Source organism: Salvelinus alpinus, chromosome 14, assembly GCF_045679555.1.
Source record: "Salvelinus alpinus chromosome 14, SLU_Salpinus.1, whole genome shotgun sequence".
Classification (NCBI taxonomy): domain Eukaryota; kingdom Metazoa; phylum Chordata; class Actinopteri; order Salmoniformes; family Salmonidae; genus Salvelinus; species Salvelinus alpinus.
In genome coordinates, this window is record NC_092099.1 from 38,387,756 (window position 1) to 38,405,572 (window position 17,817).

Genomic DNA, 17,817 nt, shown 5'->3' on the forward strand with positions numbered 1-17,817 from the left:
ACTGAGAGAAGAGAGAAGATAACTGAGAGAAGGGAATAGAGAGAAGAGAGAAGAGAACAGAGAGAAGAGAGAAGATAGCTGAGAGAAGAGAGAAGAGAACAGAGAGAAGAGAGAAGATAGCTGAGAGAAGAGAGAAGGGAACAGAGAGAAGAGAACAGAGAGAAGAGAGAAGATAGCTGATAGAAAGAGAGAAGAGAATAGAGAGAAGAGAGAAAATAGCTGAGAGAAGAGAGAAGATAGCAGAGAGAAGAGAGAAGATAGCTGAGAGAAGAGAGAAGGGAACAGAGAGAAGAGAACAGAGAGATAATAGCAGAGAGAAGAGAGAAGATAGCAGAGAGAAGAGAGAAGGGAATAGAGAGAAGAGAGAAAATAGCTGAGAGAAGAGAGAAGGGAACAGAGAGAAGAGAGAAGAGAACATAGAGAAGAGAGAAGATAGAAGAGAGAAGAGAACAGAGAGAAGATAGCTGAGAGAAGAAAGAAGGGAACAGAGAGAAGAGAGAAGGGAACAGAGAGAAGAGAGAAGATAGCTGAGATAAGAGAGAAGGGAGCAGAGACAAGAGAGAAGAGAGAAGATAGCTGAGAGAAGATAGCTGAGAGAAGAGAGAAGAGAATAGAGAGAAGAGAGAAGATAGCTGAGAGAAGAGAGAAGGGAACAGAGAGAAGAGAGAAGAGAGAAGAGAGAAGATAGCTGAGAGAAGATAGCTGAGAGAAGAGAGAAGATAGCTGAGAGAAGATAGCTGAGAGAAGAGAGAAGGGAATAGAGAGAAGAGAGAAAATAGCTGAGAGAAGGGAACAGAAAGAAGAGAGAAGAGTACAGAGAAAAGAGAGAAGGGAACAGAGAGAAGAGAGAAGATCGATGGGAGACGAGAGAAGAGAGATGGGGGAAGAGAGAAGGGAACAGAGTGAAGAGAGAAGAGAACAGAGAGAAGAGAGAAGATAGCAGAGAGAAGAGAGAACAGAGAGAAGATAGCTGAGAGAAGAGAGAAGATAGCTGAGAGAAGAGAGAAGAGAACAGAGAGAAGAGAGAAGATAGCTGAGAGAAGAGAGAAGATAGCTGAGAGAAGAGAGAAGAGAACAGAGAGAAGAGAGAAGATAGCTGAGAGAAGAGAGAAGATAGCTGATAGAAGAGAGAAGATAGTTGAGAGAAGAGAGAAGATAGAAGAGAGAAGGGAATAGAGAGAAGAGAGAAGAGAACAGAGAGAAGAGAGAAGATAGCTGAGAGAAGAGAGAAGATAGCTGAGAGAAGATAGCTGAGAGAAGAGAGAAGATAGCTGAGAGAAGAGAGAAGATAGCTGAGAGAAGATAGAAGAGAGAAGGGAATAGAGAGAAGAGAGAAGAGAACAGAGAGAAGAGAGAAGATAGCTGAGAGAAGAGAGAAGATAGCTGAGAGAAGATAGCTGAGAGAAGAGAGAAGATAGCTGAGAGAAGAGAGAAGGGAATAGAGAGAAGAGAGAAAATAGCTGAGAGAAGGGAACAGAAAGAAGAGAGAAGAGTACAGAGAAAAGAGAGAAGATAGCAGAGAGAAGAGAGAACAGAGAGAAGAGAGAAGATAGCTGAGAGAAGAGAGAAGATAGCTGAGAGAAGAGAGAAGAGAACAGAGAAAAGAGAGAAGATAGCTGAGAGAAGAGAGAAGATAGCTGAGAGAAGAGAGAAGAGAACAGAGAGAAGAGAGAAGATAGCTGAGAGAAGAGAGAAGATAGCTGACAGAAGAGAGAAGATAGAAGAGAGAAGGGAATATAGAGAAGAGAACAGAGAGAAGAGAGAAGATAGCAGAGAGAGGAGAGAAGAGAACAGAGAGAAGAGAGAAGATAGCTGAGAGAAGAGAGAAGATAGCTGAGAGAAGAGAGAAGGGAATAGAAAAAAGAGAGAAGAGAACAGAGAGAAGAGAGAAGATAGCAGAGAGAAGAGAGGAGAGAGAAGAGAGATGGGAGAAGAGAGAAGAGAGAAAGGGGCAGAGCGATGAGAGAAGAGAGAAGGGAACAGAGAGAAGAGAGAAGATAGCAGAGAGAGGAGAGAAGAGAACAGAGAGAAGAGAGAAGATAGCTGAGAGAAGAGAGAAGATAGCTGAGAGAAGAGAGAAGGGAACAGAGAGAAGAGAGAAGAGAACAGAGAGAAGAGAGAAGGGAATAGAAAGAAGAGAGAAGAGAACAGAGAGAAGAGAGAAGAGAGAAAATAGCTGAGAGAAGAGAGAAGAGAACAGAGAGAAGAGAGAAGATAGCTGAGAGAAGAGAGAAGATAGCTGAGAGAAGAGAGAAGGGAATAGAGAGAAGAGAGAAGAGAACAGAGAACAGAGAGAAGATAGCTGAGAGAAGAGAGAAGGGAATAGAGAGAAGAGAGAAGAGAACAGAGAGAAGAGAGAAGAGAGAAAATAGCTGAGAGAAGAGAGAAGAGAACAGAGAGAAGAGAGAAGATAGCTGAGAGAAGAGAGAAGGGAACAGAGAGAAGAGAGAAGAGAACAGAGAGAAGAGAGAAGATAGCTGATAGAAGAGAGAAGGGAATAGAGAGAAGAGAGAAAATAGCTGAGAGAAGAGAGAAGGGAACAGAGAGAAGAGAGAAGAGAACAGAGAGAAGAGAGAAGATAACTGAGAGAAGAGAGAAGATAGCTGAGCGAAGAGAGAAGATAGCTGAGAGAAGAGAGAAGGGAATAGAGAGAAGAGAACAGAGAGAAGAGAGAAGATAGCTGAGAGAAGAGAGAAGAGAACAGAGAGAAGAGAACAGAGAGAAGAGAGAAGATAGCTGATAGAAGAGAGAAGGGAATAGAGAGAAGAGAGAAAATAGCTGAGAGAAGAGAGAAGGGAACAGATAGAAAAGAGAAGAGAACAGAGAGAAGAGAGAAGATAGCAGAGAGAAGAGAGAAGATAGCAGAGAGAAGAGAGAAGATAGCTGAGAGAAGAGAGAAGTGAACAGAGAGAAGAGAACAGAGAGATAATAGCAGAGAGAAGAGAGAAGATAGCAGAGAGAAGAGAGAAGGGAATAGAGAGAAGAGAGAAAATAGCTGAGAGAAGAGAGAAGGGAACAGAGAGAAGAGAGAAGAGAACATAGAGAAGAGAGAAGATAGAAGAGAGAAGAGAACAGAGAGAAGAGAGAAGATAGCTGAGAGAAGAGAGAAGGGAACAGAGAGAAGAGAGAAGGGAACAGAGAGAATAGAGAAGATAGCTGAGAGAAGAGAGAAGGGAGCAGAGACAAGAGAGAAGAGAGAAGATAGCTGAGAGAAGATAGCTGAGAGAAGAGAGAAGAGAATTGGTGAGAAGAGAGAAGATAGCTGAGAGAAGAGAGAAGGGAACAGAGAGAAGAGAGAAGAGAGAGGAGAGAAGAGAGAAGATAGCTGAGAGAAGATAGCTGAGAGAAGAGAGAAGATAGCTGAGAGAAGATAGCTGAGAGAAGAGAGAAGGGAATAGAGAGAAGAGAGAAGATAGTTGAGAGAAGAGAGAAGATAGAAGAGAGAAGGGAATAGAGAGAAGAGAGAAGAGAACATAGAGAAGAGAGAAGATAGCTGAGAGAAGAGAGAAGATAGCTGAGAGAAGATAGCTGAGAGAAGAGAGAAGATAGCTGAGAGAAGATAGCTGAGAGAAGAGAGAAGATAGCTGAGAGAAGAGAGAAGATAGCTGAGAGAAGAGAGAAGATAGAAGAGAGAAGAGAGAAGTGAACAGAGAGAAGAGAACAGAGAGATAATAGCAGAGAGAAGAGAGAAGATAGCAGAGAGAAGAGAGAAGGGAATAGAGAGAAGAGAGAAAATAGCTGAGAGAAGAGAGAAGGGAACAGAGAGAAGAGAGAAGAGAACATAGAGAAGAGAGAAGATAGCAGAGAGAAGAGAGAAGATAGCAGAGAGAAGAGAGAAGGGAACAGAGAGAAGAGAGAAGGGAACAGAGAGAATAGAGAAGATAGCTGAGAGAAGAGAGAAGGGAGCAGAGACAAGAGAGAAGAGAGAAGAGAGAAGATAGCTGAGAGAAGATAGCTGAGAGAAGAGAGAAGAGAATTGGTGAGAAGAGAGAAGATAGCTGAGAGAAGAGAGAAGGGAACAGAGAGAAGAGAGAAGAGAGAGGAGAGAAGAGAGAAGATAGCAGAGAGAAGAGAGAAGATAGCAGAGAGAAGAGAGAAGGGAACAGAGAGAAGAGAGAAGGGAACAGAGAGAATAGAGAAGATAGCTGAGAGAAGAGAGAAGGGAGCAGAGACAAGAGAGAAGAGAGAAGAGAGAAGATAGCTGAGAGAAGATAGCTGAGAGAAGAGAGAAGAGAATTGGTGAGAAGAGAGAAGATAGCTGAGAGAAGAGAGAAGGGAACAGAGAGAAGAGAGAAGAGAGAGGAGAGAAGAGAGAAGATAGCTGAGAGAAGATAGCTGAGAGAAGAGAGAAGATAGCTGAGAGAAGATAGCTGAGAGAAGAGAGAAGGGAATAGAGAGAAGAGAGAAAATAGCTGAGAGAAGGGAACAGAAAGAAGAGAGAAGATAGCTGAGAGAAGAGAGAAGAGAACAGAGAGAAGAGAGAAGATAGCTGAGAGAAGAGAGAAGATAGCTGAGAGAAGAGAGAAGATAGTTGAGAGAAGAGAGAAGATAGAAGAGAGAAGGGAATAGAGAGAAGAGAGAAGAGAACATAGAGAAGAGAGAAGATAGCTGAGAGAAGAGAGAAGATAGCTGAGAGAAGATAGCTGAGAGAAGAGAGAAGATAGCTGAGAGAAGATAGCTGAGAGAAGAGAGAAGATAGCTGAGAGAAGAGAGAAGATAGCTGAGAGAAGAGAGAAGATAGAAGAGAGAAGGGAATAGAGAGAAGAGAGAAGATAGCTGAGAGAAGAGAGAAGATAGCTGAGAGAAGATAGCTGAGAGAAGAGAGAAGATAGCTGAGAGAAGATAGCTGAGAGAAGAGAGAAGGGAATAGAGAGAAGGGAATATAGAGAAGAGAGAAGGGAACAGAGAGAAGAGAGAAGATAGCAGAGAGAGGAGAGAAGAGAACAGAGAGAAGAGAGAAGATAGCTGAGAGAAGAGAGAAGATAGCTGAGAGAAGAGAGAAGGGAACAGAGAGAAGAGAGAAGAGAACAGAGAGAAGAGAGAAGGGAATAGAGAGAAGAGAGAAGAGAACAGAGAGAAGAGAGAAGATAGCTGAGAGAAGAGAGAAGATAGCTGAGAGAAGAGAGAAGGGAATAGAGAGAAGAGAACAGAGAACAGAGAGAAGATAGCTGAGAGAAGAGAGAAGAGAACAGAGAGAAGAGAGAAGATAGCTGAGAGAAGAGAGAAGGGAACAGAGAGAAGAGAGAAGAGAACAGAGAGAAGAGAGAAGATAGCTGATAGAAGAGAGAAGGGAATAGAGAGAAGAGAGAAAATAGCTGAGAGAAGAGAGAAGGGAACAGAGAGAAGAGAGAAGAGAACAGAGAGAAGAGAGAAGATAACTGAGAGAAGAGAGAAGATAGCTGAGAGAAGAGAGAAGATAGCTGAGAGAAGAGAGAAGGGAATAGAGAGAAGAGAGAAGAGAACAGAGAGAAGGGAGAAGATAGCTGAGAGAAGAGAGAAGAGAACAGAGAGAAGAGAACAGAGAGAAGAGAGAAGATAGCTGATAGAAGAGAGAAGGGAATAGAGAGAAGAGAGAAAATAGCTGAGAGAAGAGAGAAGGGAACAGATAGAAGAGAGAAGAGAACAGAGAGAAGAGAGAAGATAGCAGAGAGAAGAGAGAAGTGAACAGAGAGAAGAGAACAGAGAGATAATAGCAGAGAGAAGAGAGAAGATAGCAGAGAGAAGAGAGAAGGGAATAGAGAGAAGAGAGAAAATAGCTGAGAGAAGAGAGAAGGGAACAGAGAGAAGAGAGAAGGGAACAGAGAGAAGAGAGAAGATAGAAGAGAGAAGAGAACAGAGAGAAGAGAGAAGATAGCTGAGAGAAGAGAGAAGGGAACAGAGAGAAGAGAGAAGGGAACAGAGAGAATAGAGAAGATAGCTGAGAGAAGAGAGAAGGGAGCAGAGACAAGAGAGAAGAGAGAAGAGAGAAGATAGCTGAGAGAAGATAGCTGAGAGAAGATAGCTGAGAGAAGAGAGAAGAGAATTGGTGAGAAGAGAGAAGATAGCTGAGAGAAGAGAGAAGGGAACAGAGAGAAGAGAGAAGAGAGAAGAGAGAAGAGAGAAGATAGCTGAGAGAAGATAGCTGAGAGAAGAGAGAAGATAGCTGAGAGAAGATAGCTGAGAGAAGAGAGAAGGGAATAGAGAGAAGAGAGAAAATAGCTGAGAGAAGGGAACAGAAAGAAGAGAGAAGATAGCTGAGAGAAGAGAGAAGAGAACAGAGAGAAGAGAGAAGATAGCTGAGAGAAGAGAGAAGATAGCTGAGAGAAGAGAGAAGATAGTTGAGAGAAGAGAGAAGATAGAAGAGAGAAGGGAATAGAGAGAAGAGAGAAGAGAACAGAGAGAAGAGAGAAGATAGCTGAGAGAAGAGAGAAGATAGCTGAGAGAAGATAGCTGAGAGAAGAGAGAAGATAGCTGAGAGAAGATAGCTGAGAGAAGAGAGAAGATAGCTGAGAGAAGAGAGAAGATAGCTGGGAGAAGAGAGAAGATAGAAGAGAGAAGGGAATAGAGAGAAGAGAGAAGATAGCTGAGAGAAGAGAGAAGATAGCTGAGAGAAGATAGCTGAGAGAAGAGAGAAGATAGCTGAGAGAAGATAGCTGAGAGAAGAGAGAAGGGAATAGAGAGAAGAGAGAAAATAGCTGAGAGAAGGGAACAGAAAGAAGAGAGAAGAGTACAGAGAAAAGAGAGAAGGGAACATAGAGAAGAGAGAAGAGCGATGGGAGACGAGAGAAGAGAGATGGGAGAAGAGAGAAGGGAACAGAGAGAAGAGAGAAGAGAACAGAGAGAAGAGAGAAGATAGCAGAGAGAAGAGAGAACAGAGAGAAGAGAGAAGATAGCTGGGAGAAGAGAGAAGATAGCTGAGAGAAGAGAGAAGAGAACAGAGAGAAGATAGCTGAGAGAAGAGAGAAGATAGCTGAGAGAAGAAAGAAGAGAACATAGAGAAGAGAGAAGATAGCTGAGAGAAGAGAGAAGATAGCTGAGAGAAGAGAGAAGATAGCTGAGAGAAGAGAGAAGATAGAAGAGAGAAGGGAATATAGAGAAGAGAGAAGGGAACAGAGAGAAGAGAGAAGATAGCAGAGAGAGGAGAGAAGAGAACAGAGAGAAGAGAGAAGATAGCTGAGAGAAGAGAGAAGATAGCTGAGAGAAGAGAGAAGGGAATAGAGAAAAGAGAGAAGAGAACAGAGAGAAGAGAGAAGATAGCAGAGAGAAGAGAGGAGAGAGAAGAGAGATGGGAGAAGAGAGAAGAGAGAAAGGGGCAGAGCGATGAGAGAAGAGAGAAGGGAACAGAGAGAAGAGAGAAGATAGCAGAGAGAGGAGAGAAGAGAACAGAGAGAAGAGAGAAGATAGCTGAGAGAAGAGAGAAGATAGCTGAGAGAAGAGAGAAGGGAACAGAGAGAAGAGATAAGAGAACAGAGAGAAGAGAGAAGGGAATAGAGAGAAGAGAGAAGAGAACAGAGAGAATAGAGAAGAGAGAAAATAGCTGAGAGAAGAGAGAAGAGAACAGAGAGAAGAGAGAAGATAGCTGAGAGAAGAGAGAAGATAGCTGAGAGAAGAGAGAAGGGAATAGAGAGAAGAGAGAAGAGAACAGAGAACAGAGAGAAGAGAGAAGATAGCTGAGAGAAGAGAGAAGAGAACAGAGAGAAGAGAGAAGATAGCTGAGAGAAGAGAGAAGGGAACAGAGAGAAGAGAGAAGAGAACAGAGATAAGAGAGAAGATAGCTGAGAGAAGAGAGAAAATAGCTGAGAGAAGAGAGAAGATAGCTGAGAGAAGAGAGAAGATAGCTGAGAGAAGAGAGAAGATAGCTGAGAGAAGAGAGAAGATAGAAGAGAGAAGGGAATAGAGAAGAGAGAAGAGAACAGAGAGAAGAGAGAAGATAGCTGAGAGAAGAGAGAAGATAGCTGAGAGAAGAGAGAAGAGAACAGAGAGAAGAGAGAAGATAGCTGAGAGAAGAGAGAAGATAGCTGAGAGAAGAGAGAAGAGAACAGAGAGAAGAGAGAAGATAGCTGAGAGAAGAGAGAAGATAGCTGAGAGAAGAGAGAAGATAGAAGAGAGAAGGGAATAGAGAGAAGAGAACAGAGAGAAGAGAGAAGAGAGAAGAGAGAAGGGGGCAGAGAGCAGGGATGGAGGTTGTGAATTAATCTCTTGTCTAGACTGGAGATAAAGTGAAGGACAACACCCTGAGACAAACAGAGAGTCGACAGGGACACACACATCATGTGCGCAAACTCACAAACAGATATATGGAATCACACAATCACGTACGTACACACGCACTCAGGTCCGCACGCGTGTGCACTCTTTCTCACACACACACACACACAGACATATAGACACACACAGACACACACATACAGACAGTTTGTTGTAAACACATGCCACTTTCCCTATAAGTTAACATGAAATAAAATATATTGTGAAGATCGCAGACACACTTTAACTGACAATACAATGAATCATGCTTCAAGGGCCATAGAAGACATTGCATGCGTCCCAAATGGCACTATATTCCCTATGAGTGCACTACTTTTAACCAGGGCCCATAGCGCCCATAGGGCTATGGTCAAAAGCAGTGCACTACGTAGGAAATATGGTGCTATTTGGTATGCAGAACTTGTTTGTGGTCACAAGTGATTTCAGTTTATGATGCACATCAGAGAGAAAAGCTTTAGAGAGATGTAATTAACAGGCAGTTTAAACGCAATATGATAAATGTGTTCTATATTTTTATTGTATTTTTTATCCCAGGCCCCGTCCCTGCAGGAGGCCTTTTGCCTTCTGGTAGGCTGTCATTGTAAATAGGAATTTGTTCTTAACTGACTTGCCTAGTTAAATAAAGATTAAATAAAACATTTAAAAATAAACAGAAATGTTTTTGCTGATAGCGACTATTGGAAGAAAGATATTTCTACTGATAGTATAATGACAGTGATAGGTGGATGCTGTTACCTACTGAACTGAGTTGGATGTCAATTATTTCTTGTTATGACTATAGAATACATACACAGCAAATTATCCAGTGTTACAAAAATAAATGAATTAACACTGTGAGTGTTAAATCAACACTGAAAGTGTTGAGTCTGTGGACCCATATGGACACCAGAACAATGCTAAATGAACACACTGCATAGTGTATATCCTTATTCAAATATTTCCCAGAGTGCGTTGCCTTTCTAGTAAATTGCAGAGTTACCACCCATGACATTATTTGTTAGTAACAGAGACATGGTTGTTGCATTTATCCATTTTCAGTCCTGTGAACTTCACCAAGTGAGATCCTAAGCTAATATGTCATCATAAAAATATATACATACTATGTCACACAATACCATACTTCTTTCAAAAGGCCTTATTTTGCGTGCCTAGTTTTACCCTAATACAGGGACCTGAAACTAACAAAACATCACTTTGAATCAAAACTATGCCCATCATTAATTTCCCAGCATGCTCTACAGCAGGTGGATTTTTTTGAATGGTTTGTTTCAATATCTATGTTTGTGCATGTACATTGATTGATTAATCTTATTCTACACAAAGATAAATAACATATATTTTTCTCAACTAATCCAATCAGTTAGTTAGATTTTTTGCACCCTTTACTGTAATGTTTGTTCCAGTTTAATTGTCTTAGATAATACAACAAATGTAGCCTTTAACGTGAAGTGTTTACTTATGAGCCCTTTCTCAACAATGCAAAGTTAAAAAATAAGAAAAATTTGCCCAAAAATAAGAAATAGTAGCACAATATAATAACAATAACAATATTACATACAAGGACTACCGGTACCAAGTCAATGTGCAGGGGTATGAGGTAGTTGAGGTAGTAGGCACATGTAGGTAGAGGTAAAAGTGACTCGGCAATCAGGATAGATAATAAACAGAGTATCAGCAGTGTATGTGAAGAGTGTGAAAGTGTGGGTTAGGTTTTTGGGTTAGGGTTAGGTTAGGTTAGGGAAAATATGATTTTGAATGGGACTGAATTGTGTGTCCCTACAAGATTAGGTGTACAAGACTGTGTGTGTGTGTATGTGTGTGCTGGAGTGTGTGGGTAGTGTCCAGTGAGTGTGTGGGTAGTGTCCAGTGAGTGTGTGGGTAGTGTCCAGTGAGTGTGTGGTTAGTGTCCAGTGAGTGTGAGGGTAGAGTCCAGTGAGTGTGTGGGTAGTGTCCAGTGAGTGTGTGGGTAGTGTCCAGTGAGTGTGTGGGTAGTGTCCAGTGAGTGTGAGGGTAGTGTCCAGTGAGTGTGTGGGTAGTGTCCAGTGAGTGTGTGGGTAGTGTCCAGTGAGTGTGTGGGTAGTGTCCAGTGAGTGTGTGGGTAGTGTCCAGTGAGTGTGTGGGTAGTGTCCAGTGAGTGTGTGGGTAGTGTCCAGTGAGTGTGTGGGTAGTGTCCAGTGAGTGTGTGGGTAGTGTCCAGTGAGTGTGTGGGTAGTGTCCAGTGAGTGTGTGGGTAGTGTCCAGTGAGTGTGTGGGTAGTGTCCAGTGAGTGTGAGGGTAGTGTCCAGTGAGTGTGTGGGTAGTGTCCAGTGAGTGTGCATCGAGCCGGTGTAAGAGAGTCAGTGCAAATAAAAAGGGGGTCAATGCAAGTAGTCAGGGTAGCTAGGGCTTGGGGGTATAAGCTGTTCATGAGCCTTTTGGTACCACACTTGGCACTCCGGTACCACTTGCCGTGCGGTAGTAGAGATAACAGTCTATGACTTCGGTAGCTGGAGTCTTTTCCTATTTTTAGGGCCTTCCTAAAGAGATGGCAGGGAGCTCGGCCCCAGTGCTGCGATCGGATGCCAAGCAGTTGCCAAACCAAGTGGTGATGCAGCCAGTCAAGATGCTCTCAATGGTTCAGCTGTATAACTTTGAGGATCTGAGGGCCCATGACAAATCTTTTCAGCCTTCTGAGGGGGAAGAAGCGTTCTCGTGCCATCTTCAAGACTGACTTTGTGTATTTGGACCATGATAGGTCCTTAGTGATGTTGACACTGAGGAACTTGAAGCTCACGACCCGCTCCACTCTAGCCCCGTTGATGCGAATGGGGGCGTTCTCAGCCTGTTTCCTGTAGTCCACGATCAGCTCCTTTGTCTTGCTGACGTTGAGGTTGTTGTCCTGGCACCACACTGCCAGGTCTCTGACTTCCTCCCTATAGGCTGTCTCATCGTCGTTGGTAGTCAGGCCTACGGCAAACTTAATGTTGGTGTTGAATTTGTGCACAGCCACACTGTCATAGGTGAACAGGGAGTAAAGGAGGGGACTAAGTACGCACCCCTGAGGGTCTCTCATGTTGAGGGTCAGCATGGCAGATGTGTTGTTGGAGTGTCTTATGGTGTTAAGCGCTGATCTGTAGGCAATTAACAACATTCTCACGTAAGTGTTCATTTTGCCCAGGTAGGAAATGGCAGTGTGAAGTGGAATATAGATTGTGTCATCTGTGGATCTGCTTGGGCGGTATGTGAGTTGGAGTGGGTACAGGGTGTCTGGTATGATGGTGTTGATGTGAGCCATGACCAGGTTACCTTGGCGTTCTTGGGTACAGGGACTATGGCGGTCTGCTTAAAACATGTAGGTATTACAGTTTGAGTCAGGGAGACACTGGCCGGCTGGTCAGCACATGCTCTGAGTACGTGTCCTGGTAATCCGTCTGGCCCTGCAAATGTTAACATGTTTAAAGGTCTTACTCGCATTGGGTACGGAGCGTGTGATCACACAGTCATCCAGAACAGCCGGTGCTCTCATGCATGGTTCAGTGTTGCTAGCCTCGAAGCGATTATAGAAGGCATTTAGGTTGTTTGGTAGTCTTGCGTCAATCGGCAGCTCTTGGCTGGGTTTCCCTTTGTAATCCATGATAGTTTGCAAGCCCTGCCACATCCGACGAGCATCAGAGCCAGTGTAGTAGGATTTGATATGGCCCTGTGTTGATGCTTTGCCTGTTTGATGGTTCATCGGATGGCATAGAAGGGATTTCTTATAAGTGTAATACTTTCCTATTAGTGTCCCACTCCTTGAAAGCGGCAGCTCTAGTCTTTAGCTCAGTGTGGATATTACCTGTAATCCATGGCTTCTGGTTGGTATATGTACGTAGGTCACCGTGGGGACAATATTGATCATTGATGCACTTATTAATGAAGCCGGTGACTGATGTGGTACACTCAATGCCATCGGATGAATCCCGGAACATATTCCAGTCTGTACTAGCGAAACATTCCTGTAGCTTAGCATCCGCTTCATCAGACCACTTCAATTATTGACCGTGTCAATGATACTACCTGTTTGAGTTTTGCTTGTGAGCAGGAAGAGTTATGGTCAGATTTGCCGAATGGAGAGCGAGGAGAGACGTGTGTGGAGTAATGGTGATCTGGAGTAACATACTGGATTAATGAATCAATCAATAAATGTACATGAACAAACAATGATATTGAACCAAACAATTTAAAAAATCGACCTGCAATAGGGCATGCTGGTAAATATGATAATGATAGGCGTGGATTACGTTCAAAGTGATGAGTATGAGTTTCAGGCCCCTGTATTAAGGTAAAACTACTAGGCCCTCATAATAAGGCCTCGTGAAATATGTATGGCATTGTGTTAAATATACATATTTTTTACAATAACATTCGCTTAGGACTGAAAATGTATGAATGCAACAACCAGGTCTCTGTCACTAACAAATAAAGTAATGAATGGTAACTCTACAATATACTTGAAAGGCAAGGCACTATGGGAAATATTTGAATAAGGCTTTGCACTAAACAGTGTGTTAATTTAAAACTGTTCTGGTGTCTAAATGGGTCCACTGACTCATCACTTTCAGTGTTGATTTAACAATGTGATTTTATTTATTTTTTACACAATCATTTATGTGTATTATTCTTTGTCTGTTGGAATGTGCAGGATACGTTATCAGTGCATGTCATGAATGCTTGAGGATGTGTGTGTGTGTGTGTGTGTGTGTGTGTGTGTGTGTGTGTGTGTGTGTATGAAAAACGGAGCACGGAGGGCATTTCTGGAATGTGCACTCCATTTGTACATATTTTGAAGCATGCATCAACGCAAGATTCAGCGGAAAATATGCACAGAAATATGATGCAAAATATCTTGAAATCAATGGCAGAGTTTAGCTGAAGAGAGAGAAAATAAACTCAGAATTCAGAATGAAATGTTGCCCATTGACATCTCATATGTTGCCTGATTACAATATTTAATCTTGATACGTTAGTTTTACTTTTGGCCTTTTTACCTGCTTACAATTTCCACTGTAGTGTACACTGCCTTTGGAAAGTCACTTGACTTTTTCCACATTTTATTACTTTACAGCCTTAAATGTTGTTTTACCCTCATCAATCTACACACAATACCCCACAATGACAACGCAAAAACCGTTTTTTGAAATTTTTGCAAATGTATAAAAAATAAACAACTGAAATATCACATTTACATACAGTAAGTATTCAGACCCTTTACTCAGTACTTTGTTGAAGCACCTTTGGCAGCGATTACAGCCTAGAGTCTTCTTGGGTATGACACTACCAGCTTGGCACACCTGTATTTTGTGAGTTCCTCCCATTCTTCTCTGCAGATCCTCTCAAGCTCTGTCAGATTGGATGGGGAGCATCGCTGCACAGCTATTTTCGGGTCTCTATAAGAGCTGGGCCACTCAAGGACATTCAGAGACTTGTCCCGAAGCCACTTCTGCATTGTCTTGACTGTGTGTTTAGGGTCGTTGTCCTGTTGGAAGGTGAACCTTTGCCCCCAGTCTGAGGTCCTGAGCACTCTGGAGCAGGTTTTCATCAAGGATCTCTCTGTACTTTGCTCTGTTCATCTTTCCCTCGATCCGGACTAGTCTCCCAGTCCCTGCCGCTGAAAAACATCCCCACAGCATGATGCTGCCACCACCATGCTTCACCGTAGGGATGGTGCCAGGTTTCCTCCAGATGGGACACTTGGCATTCATGCCAAAGAGTTCAATCTTGTTTTCATCAGACCAGAGAATCTTATTTCTCATGGTCTGAGAGTCCTTTAGGTGCCTTTTACTAAGGAGTGGCTTCCGTCTGGCCACTCTACTATAAAGGCCTGATTGGTGGAGTGCTGCAGAGATGGTTGTCCTTCTGGAAAGTTCTCCCATCTCCACAGAAGAACTCTAAAGCTCTGTCAGCGTGACCATTGGGTTCTTCGTCACCTCCCTGACCAAGGCCCTTCTCACCCGATTGCTAAGTTTGGCCGGGCGGCAGGCTCTAAAAGAGTCTTGGTGGTTCCAAACTTTTTCCATTTAATAATGATGGAGGCCACTGTGTTCTTGGGGACCTTCAATGCAGCAGACATTTTTTGCTCCCTTCCCCAGATCTGTGCCTCGACACAGTCCTGTCTCATAGCTCTGCGTACAATTCCTTCGACCTCATGGCTTGGTTTTTGCTCTGACATGCACTGTCAAGTGTGGGACCTTATATAGACAGTTTATAGACACGTGTGTGTGCCTTTCCAAATCCTGTCCAATTAATTGAATTTACCACAGGTGGACTCCAATCAAGTTGTAGAAACATCTCAAGGATGATCGATGGAAACATGATGCACCTGAGCTAAATTTCGAGTCTCATAGCAAAGGGTCTGAATACTTAGGTAAAGATGGTATTTCTGTTTTTGTTTTTTCTCAAATTTCTAAAAACCTGTTTTCGCTTTGTCATTATGTGGTATTGTCTTTGGAATGATGAGGCCTTTTTTATCCCTTTAAGAATAAGGCTGTAACGTAACAAAATGTGGAAAAAGTCAAGGGGTCTGAATTCTTTCCCGAAGGCACTGTATGTAGATTGCAAGCCCATGGTAAGTCAATAAGGCTAACTGGATAGCTACTACTATTAGCACGCAAAATGGCAACAAATTATTGTTAGCTAGCTACCCACGAAGAATCTACCTTGCATAACTTTAGTTTTAGGTCATTTTTTATGCATTCTCCACACTCTTGTCCTCACAAGAATGAACTCAAGAGAATGTCCACAGAATTTGGAGCATAAGCGTGTGGACCACGGTAGTATGCATATTGAGATAACCTGTGTCTCTGGAGGATCTTACCGGGCCATGACAGGTCAGGGAGTCACCATCTGCTCTCTCACACTGGGCATCACACTCCACACACACCGAGCCGTTGTCATACTCACGCACCTCCCTGGGAGAGACAGAGAGAGATGGAGGGAAGGAGAGAGGGAGGGAGACAGATGGAGACAGGAAGGGAGGAAAGAGAGGGGAAAGGAGAGAAAGAGGGAGGGAGGGGGACAGAGGAAGGCAGGGGTAAGGGAGAGTCGGGGAAGATGTAGACAGTGAGAAAGAACAAAGTGTGTCAGATCCAGGCTCTAGAGGAAGGGAGGCGAGCTGTGCTCCTCTGACTCTGTCTAGAGGAATAGCTGGAAGGGTTTTATGGCCTCAGGCGCTGCAGTCAATGGGGTACTGTGGTATATACACACTTGTCCACTGTGCATACTGTACACCAGTGGCAACAGCATGCTAAGATGGCTGACATGAGCCTGGACATGAGCCTGGACATCAGCCTGGACATGAGCCTGGACTACTGCAGATGAAAACTAAAGGAGAACTGACTACTAACATACTGCTGTTAATTGCTTAAATCACAATTTGAAAACAAATGCATTACTCATAGGGGAGAGTGGGGTAAGTTGAGACACCATTGTTTCTGCCAAAACATACACAAAATGCTTGTATCTAAACCAAAGGAGATCATTTTAAGATTGTTTTATACAAAAACATCAGTTGGGGTTTCTATAAGCTTCAATAGGAGGTCCTAAATCTAGCATGAAAGTGCATCATTGTAGCTGTGTGGGCTAATATAGTAAGGTAAGTTGAGCCAATGGCAAGTTGAGAAAATGTAAGTGTTTTCTTCCCAGGTGTAATGCAAGGCGTTATCGCTGGGATATGAGGTAACAACAGGGCCTGGCCAATGTTAAAAGTGTAAAAAAAAAAGGTACAAAATGTTTGTTAGGTGTTAAGCCTGTCTTAAAAGATGCTTCAAAATATTAAAAGACACAAAAGTGATGGTGTTGAATTGTCTTTAGGAAATAAAGATAGACATAAACTCAGCAAAAAAAAGAAAGATCCCTTTTTCAGGACCCTGTCTTTCAAAGATAATTCGTAAAAATCTGCATTGTAAAGGGTTTAAACACTGTTTCCCAATTAATGAACATGCACCTGTGGAATGGTCAGAGTTATGAAAACTTAGGACACTAAAGAGGCCTTTCTGCTGAGTCTGAAAAACACCAAAAGAAAGATGCCCAGGGTCCCTGCTCATCTGCGTGAACGTGCCTTAGCCATGCTGCAAGGAGGCATGAGGACTGCAGATGTGACCAGGGCAATAAATTGCAATGTCCGTACTGTGAGACGCATAAGACAGCGCTACAGGGAGACAGGATGGACAGCTGATCGGCCTCGCAGTGGCAGACCACGTGTAACAACACCTGCACAAGATAGGTACATCCGAACATTACACCTGCGGGACAGGTACAGGTTGGCAACAACAACTGCCCGAGTTACACCAGGAACGCACAATCCCTCCATCAGTGCTCAGACTGTCCGCAATAGGATGAGAGAGGCTGGACTGAGGGCTTGTAGGCCTGTTGTAAGGCAGGTCCTCACCAGACATCACCGGCAACAACGTCGCCTATGGTCACATCCCACCGTCGCAAAAAGTGCTATTTTTTAGCTTTATTTAAATAGACAAGTCAGTTAAGACCAAATTCTTATTTTCAATAACGGCGTAGGAACAGCCTTGTTCAGGGGCAGAACGACAGATTTTTACCTTGTCAGCTTAGGGATTTGATCTTGCAATCTTTCGGTTACTAGTCCAATGCTCTAACCACTAGGCTACCTGCCACGTCTTCACTGATGAGTTTTTTCGGTTTTGTCTCACCAGGGGTGATGGTCGGATTCACATTTATCGTCGAATGGAATGAGCGTTACGCCCAGGCCTGTACTCTGGAGCGGGATCGATTTGGAGGTGGAGGGTCCATCATGATCTGGGGCGGTGTGTCACAGCATCATCGGACTGAACTTGTTGTCATTGCAGGCAATCTCAACGCTTTGCGTTACAGGGAAGACATCCTCCTTCCTCATGTGGTACTCTTCCTGCAGGCTCATCCTGACATCACCCTCCAGCATGACAATGCCACCAGCCATACTGCTCGTTCTGTGCATGATTTCCTGCAAGACAGGAATGTCAGTGTTCTGCCATGGCCAGCAAAGAGCCCGGATCTCAATTCCATTGAGCACGTCTGGGACCTGTTGGATCGGAGAGTGAGGGCTAGGGCCATTCCCCCCATAAATGTCCGGGAACTTGCAGGTGCCTTGGTGGAAGAGTGGGGTAACATCTTACAGCAAGAACTGGCAAATCTGGTGCAGTCCACGAGGAGAAGATGCACTGCAGTACTTAATGCAGCTGGTGGCCACACCAGATACTGACTGTTACTTTTGATTTTGACCCCCCCTTTGTTCAGGGACACATTATTCAATTTCTGTTAGTCACATGTCTGTGGAACTTGTTCAGTTTATCTCTCAGTTGTTGAATCTTGTTATGTTCATACAAATATGTACACATGTTACGTTTTCTGAAAAAAAAACAAAGTTGACAGTGAGAGGACGTGTCTTTTTTTGCTGAGTTTAGTTTAAAAAGGTAGTGGTAATATTTCATTCAGTACAGAAATGTGTAGGCGGCTTAACCTACCCTGCCATTCGGATCAAAACTACAATGTTTACATGAATTCTGATTACTTACAGGGATACACAACATCCTGAATTATACACTG

The 17,817-nt window shown here is 43.3% G+C and overlaps 1 protein-coding gene across 1 annotated transcript in view; it reads right to left on the reverse strand.

The window, feature by feature from the left end:
- The window catches only part of LOC139538902 (receptor tyrosine-protein kinase erbB-4-like), a 591,021-nt gene that overhangs the window by 116,572 nt on the left and 456,632 nt on the right, over window positions 1–17,817 (reverse strand). The window contains exon 14 of the mRNA XM_071341463.1: window positions 15,080–15,173. Coding sequence (XP_071197564.1) covers window positions 15,080–15,173 — 94 coding nt within the window. The remainder of the gene's footprint in view (window positions 1–15,079; window positions 15,174–17,817) is intronic.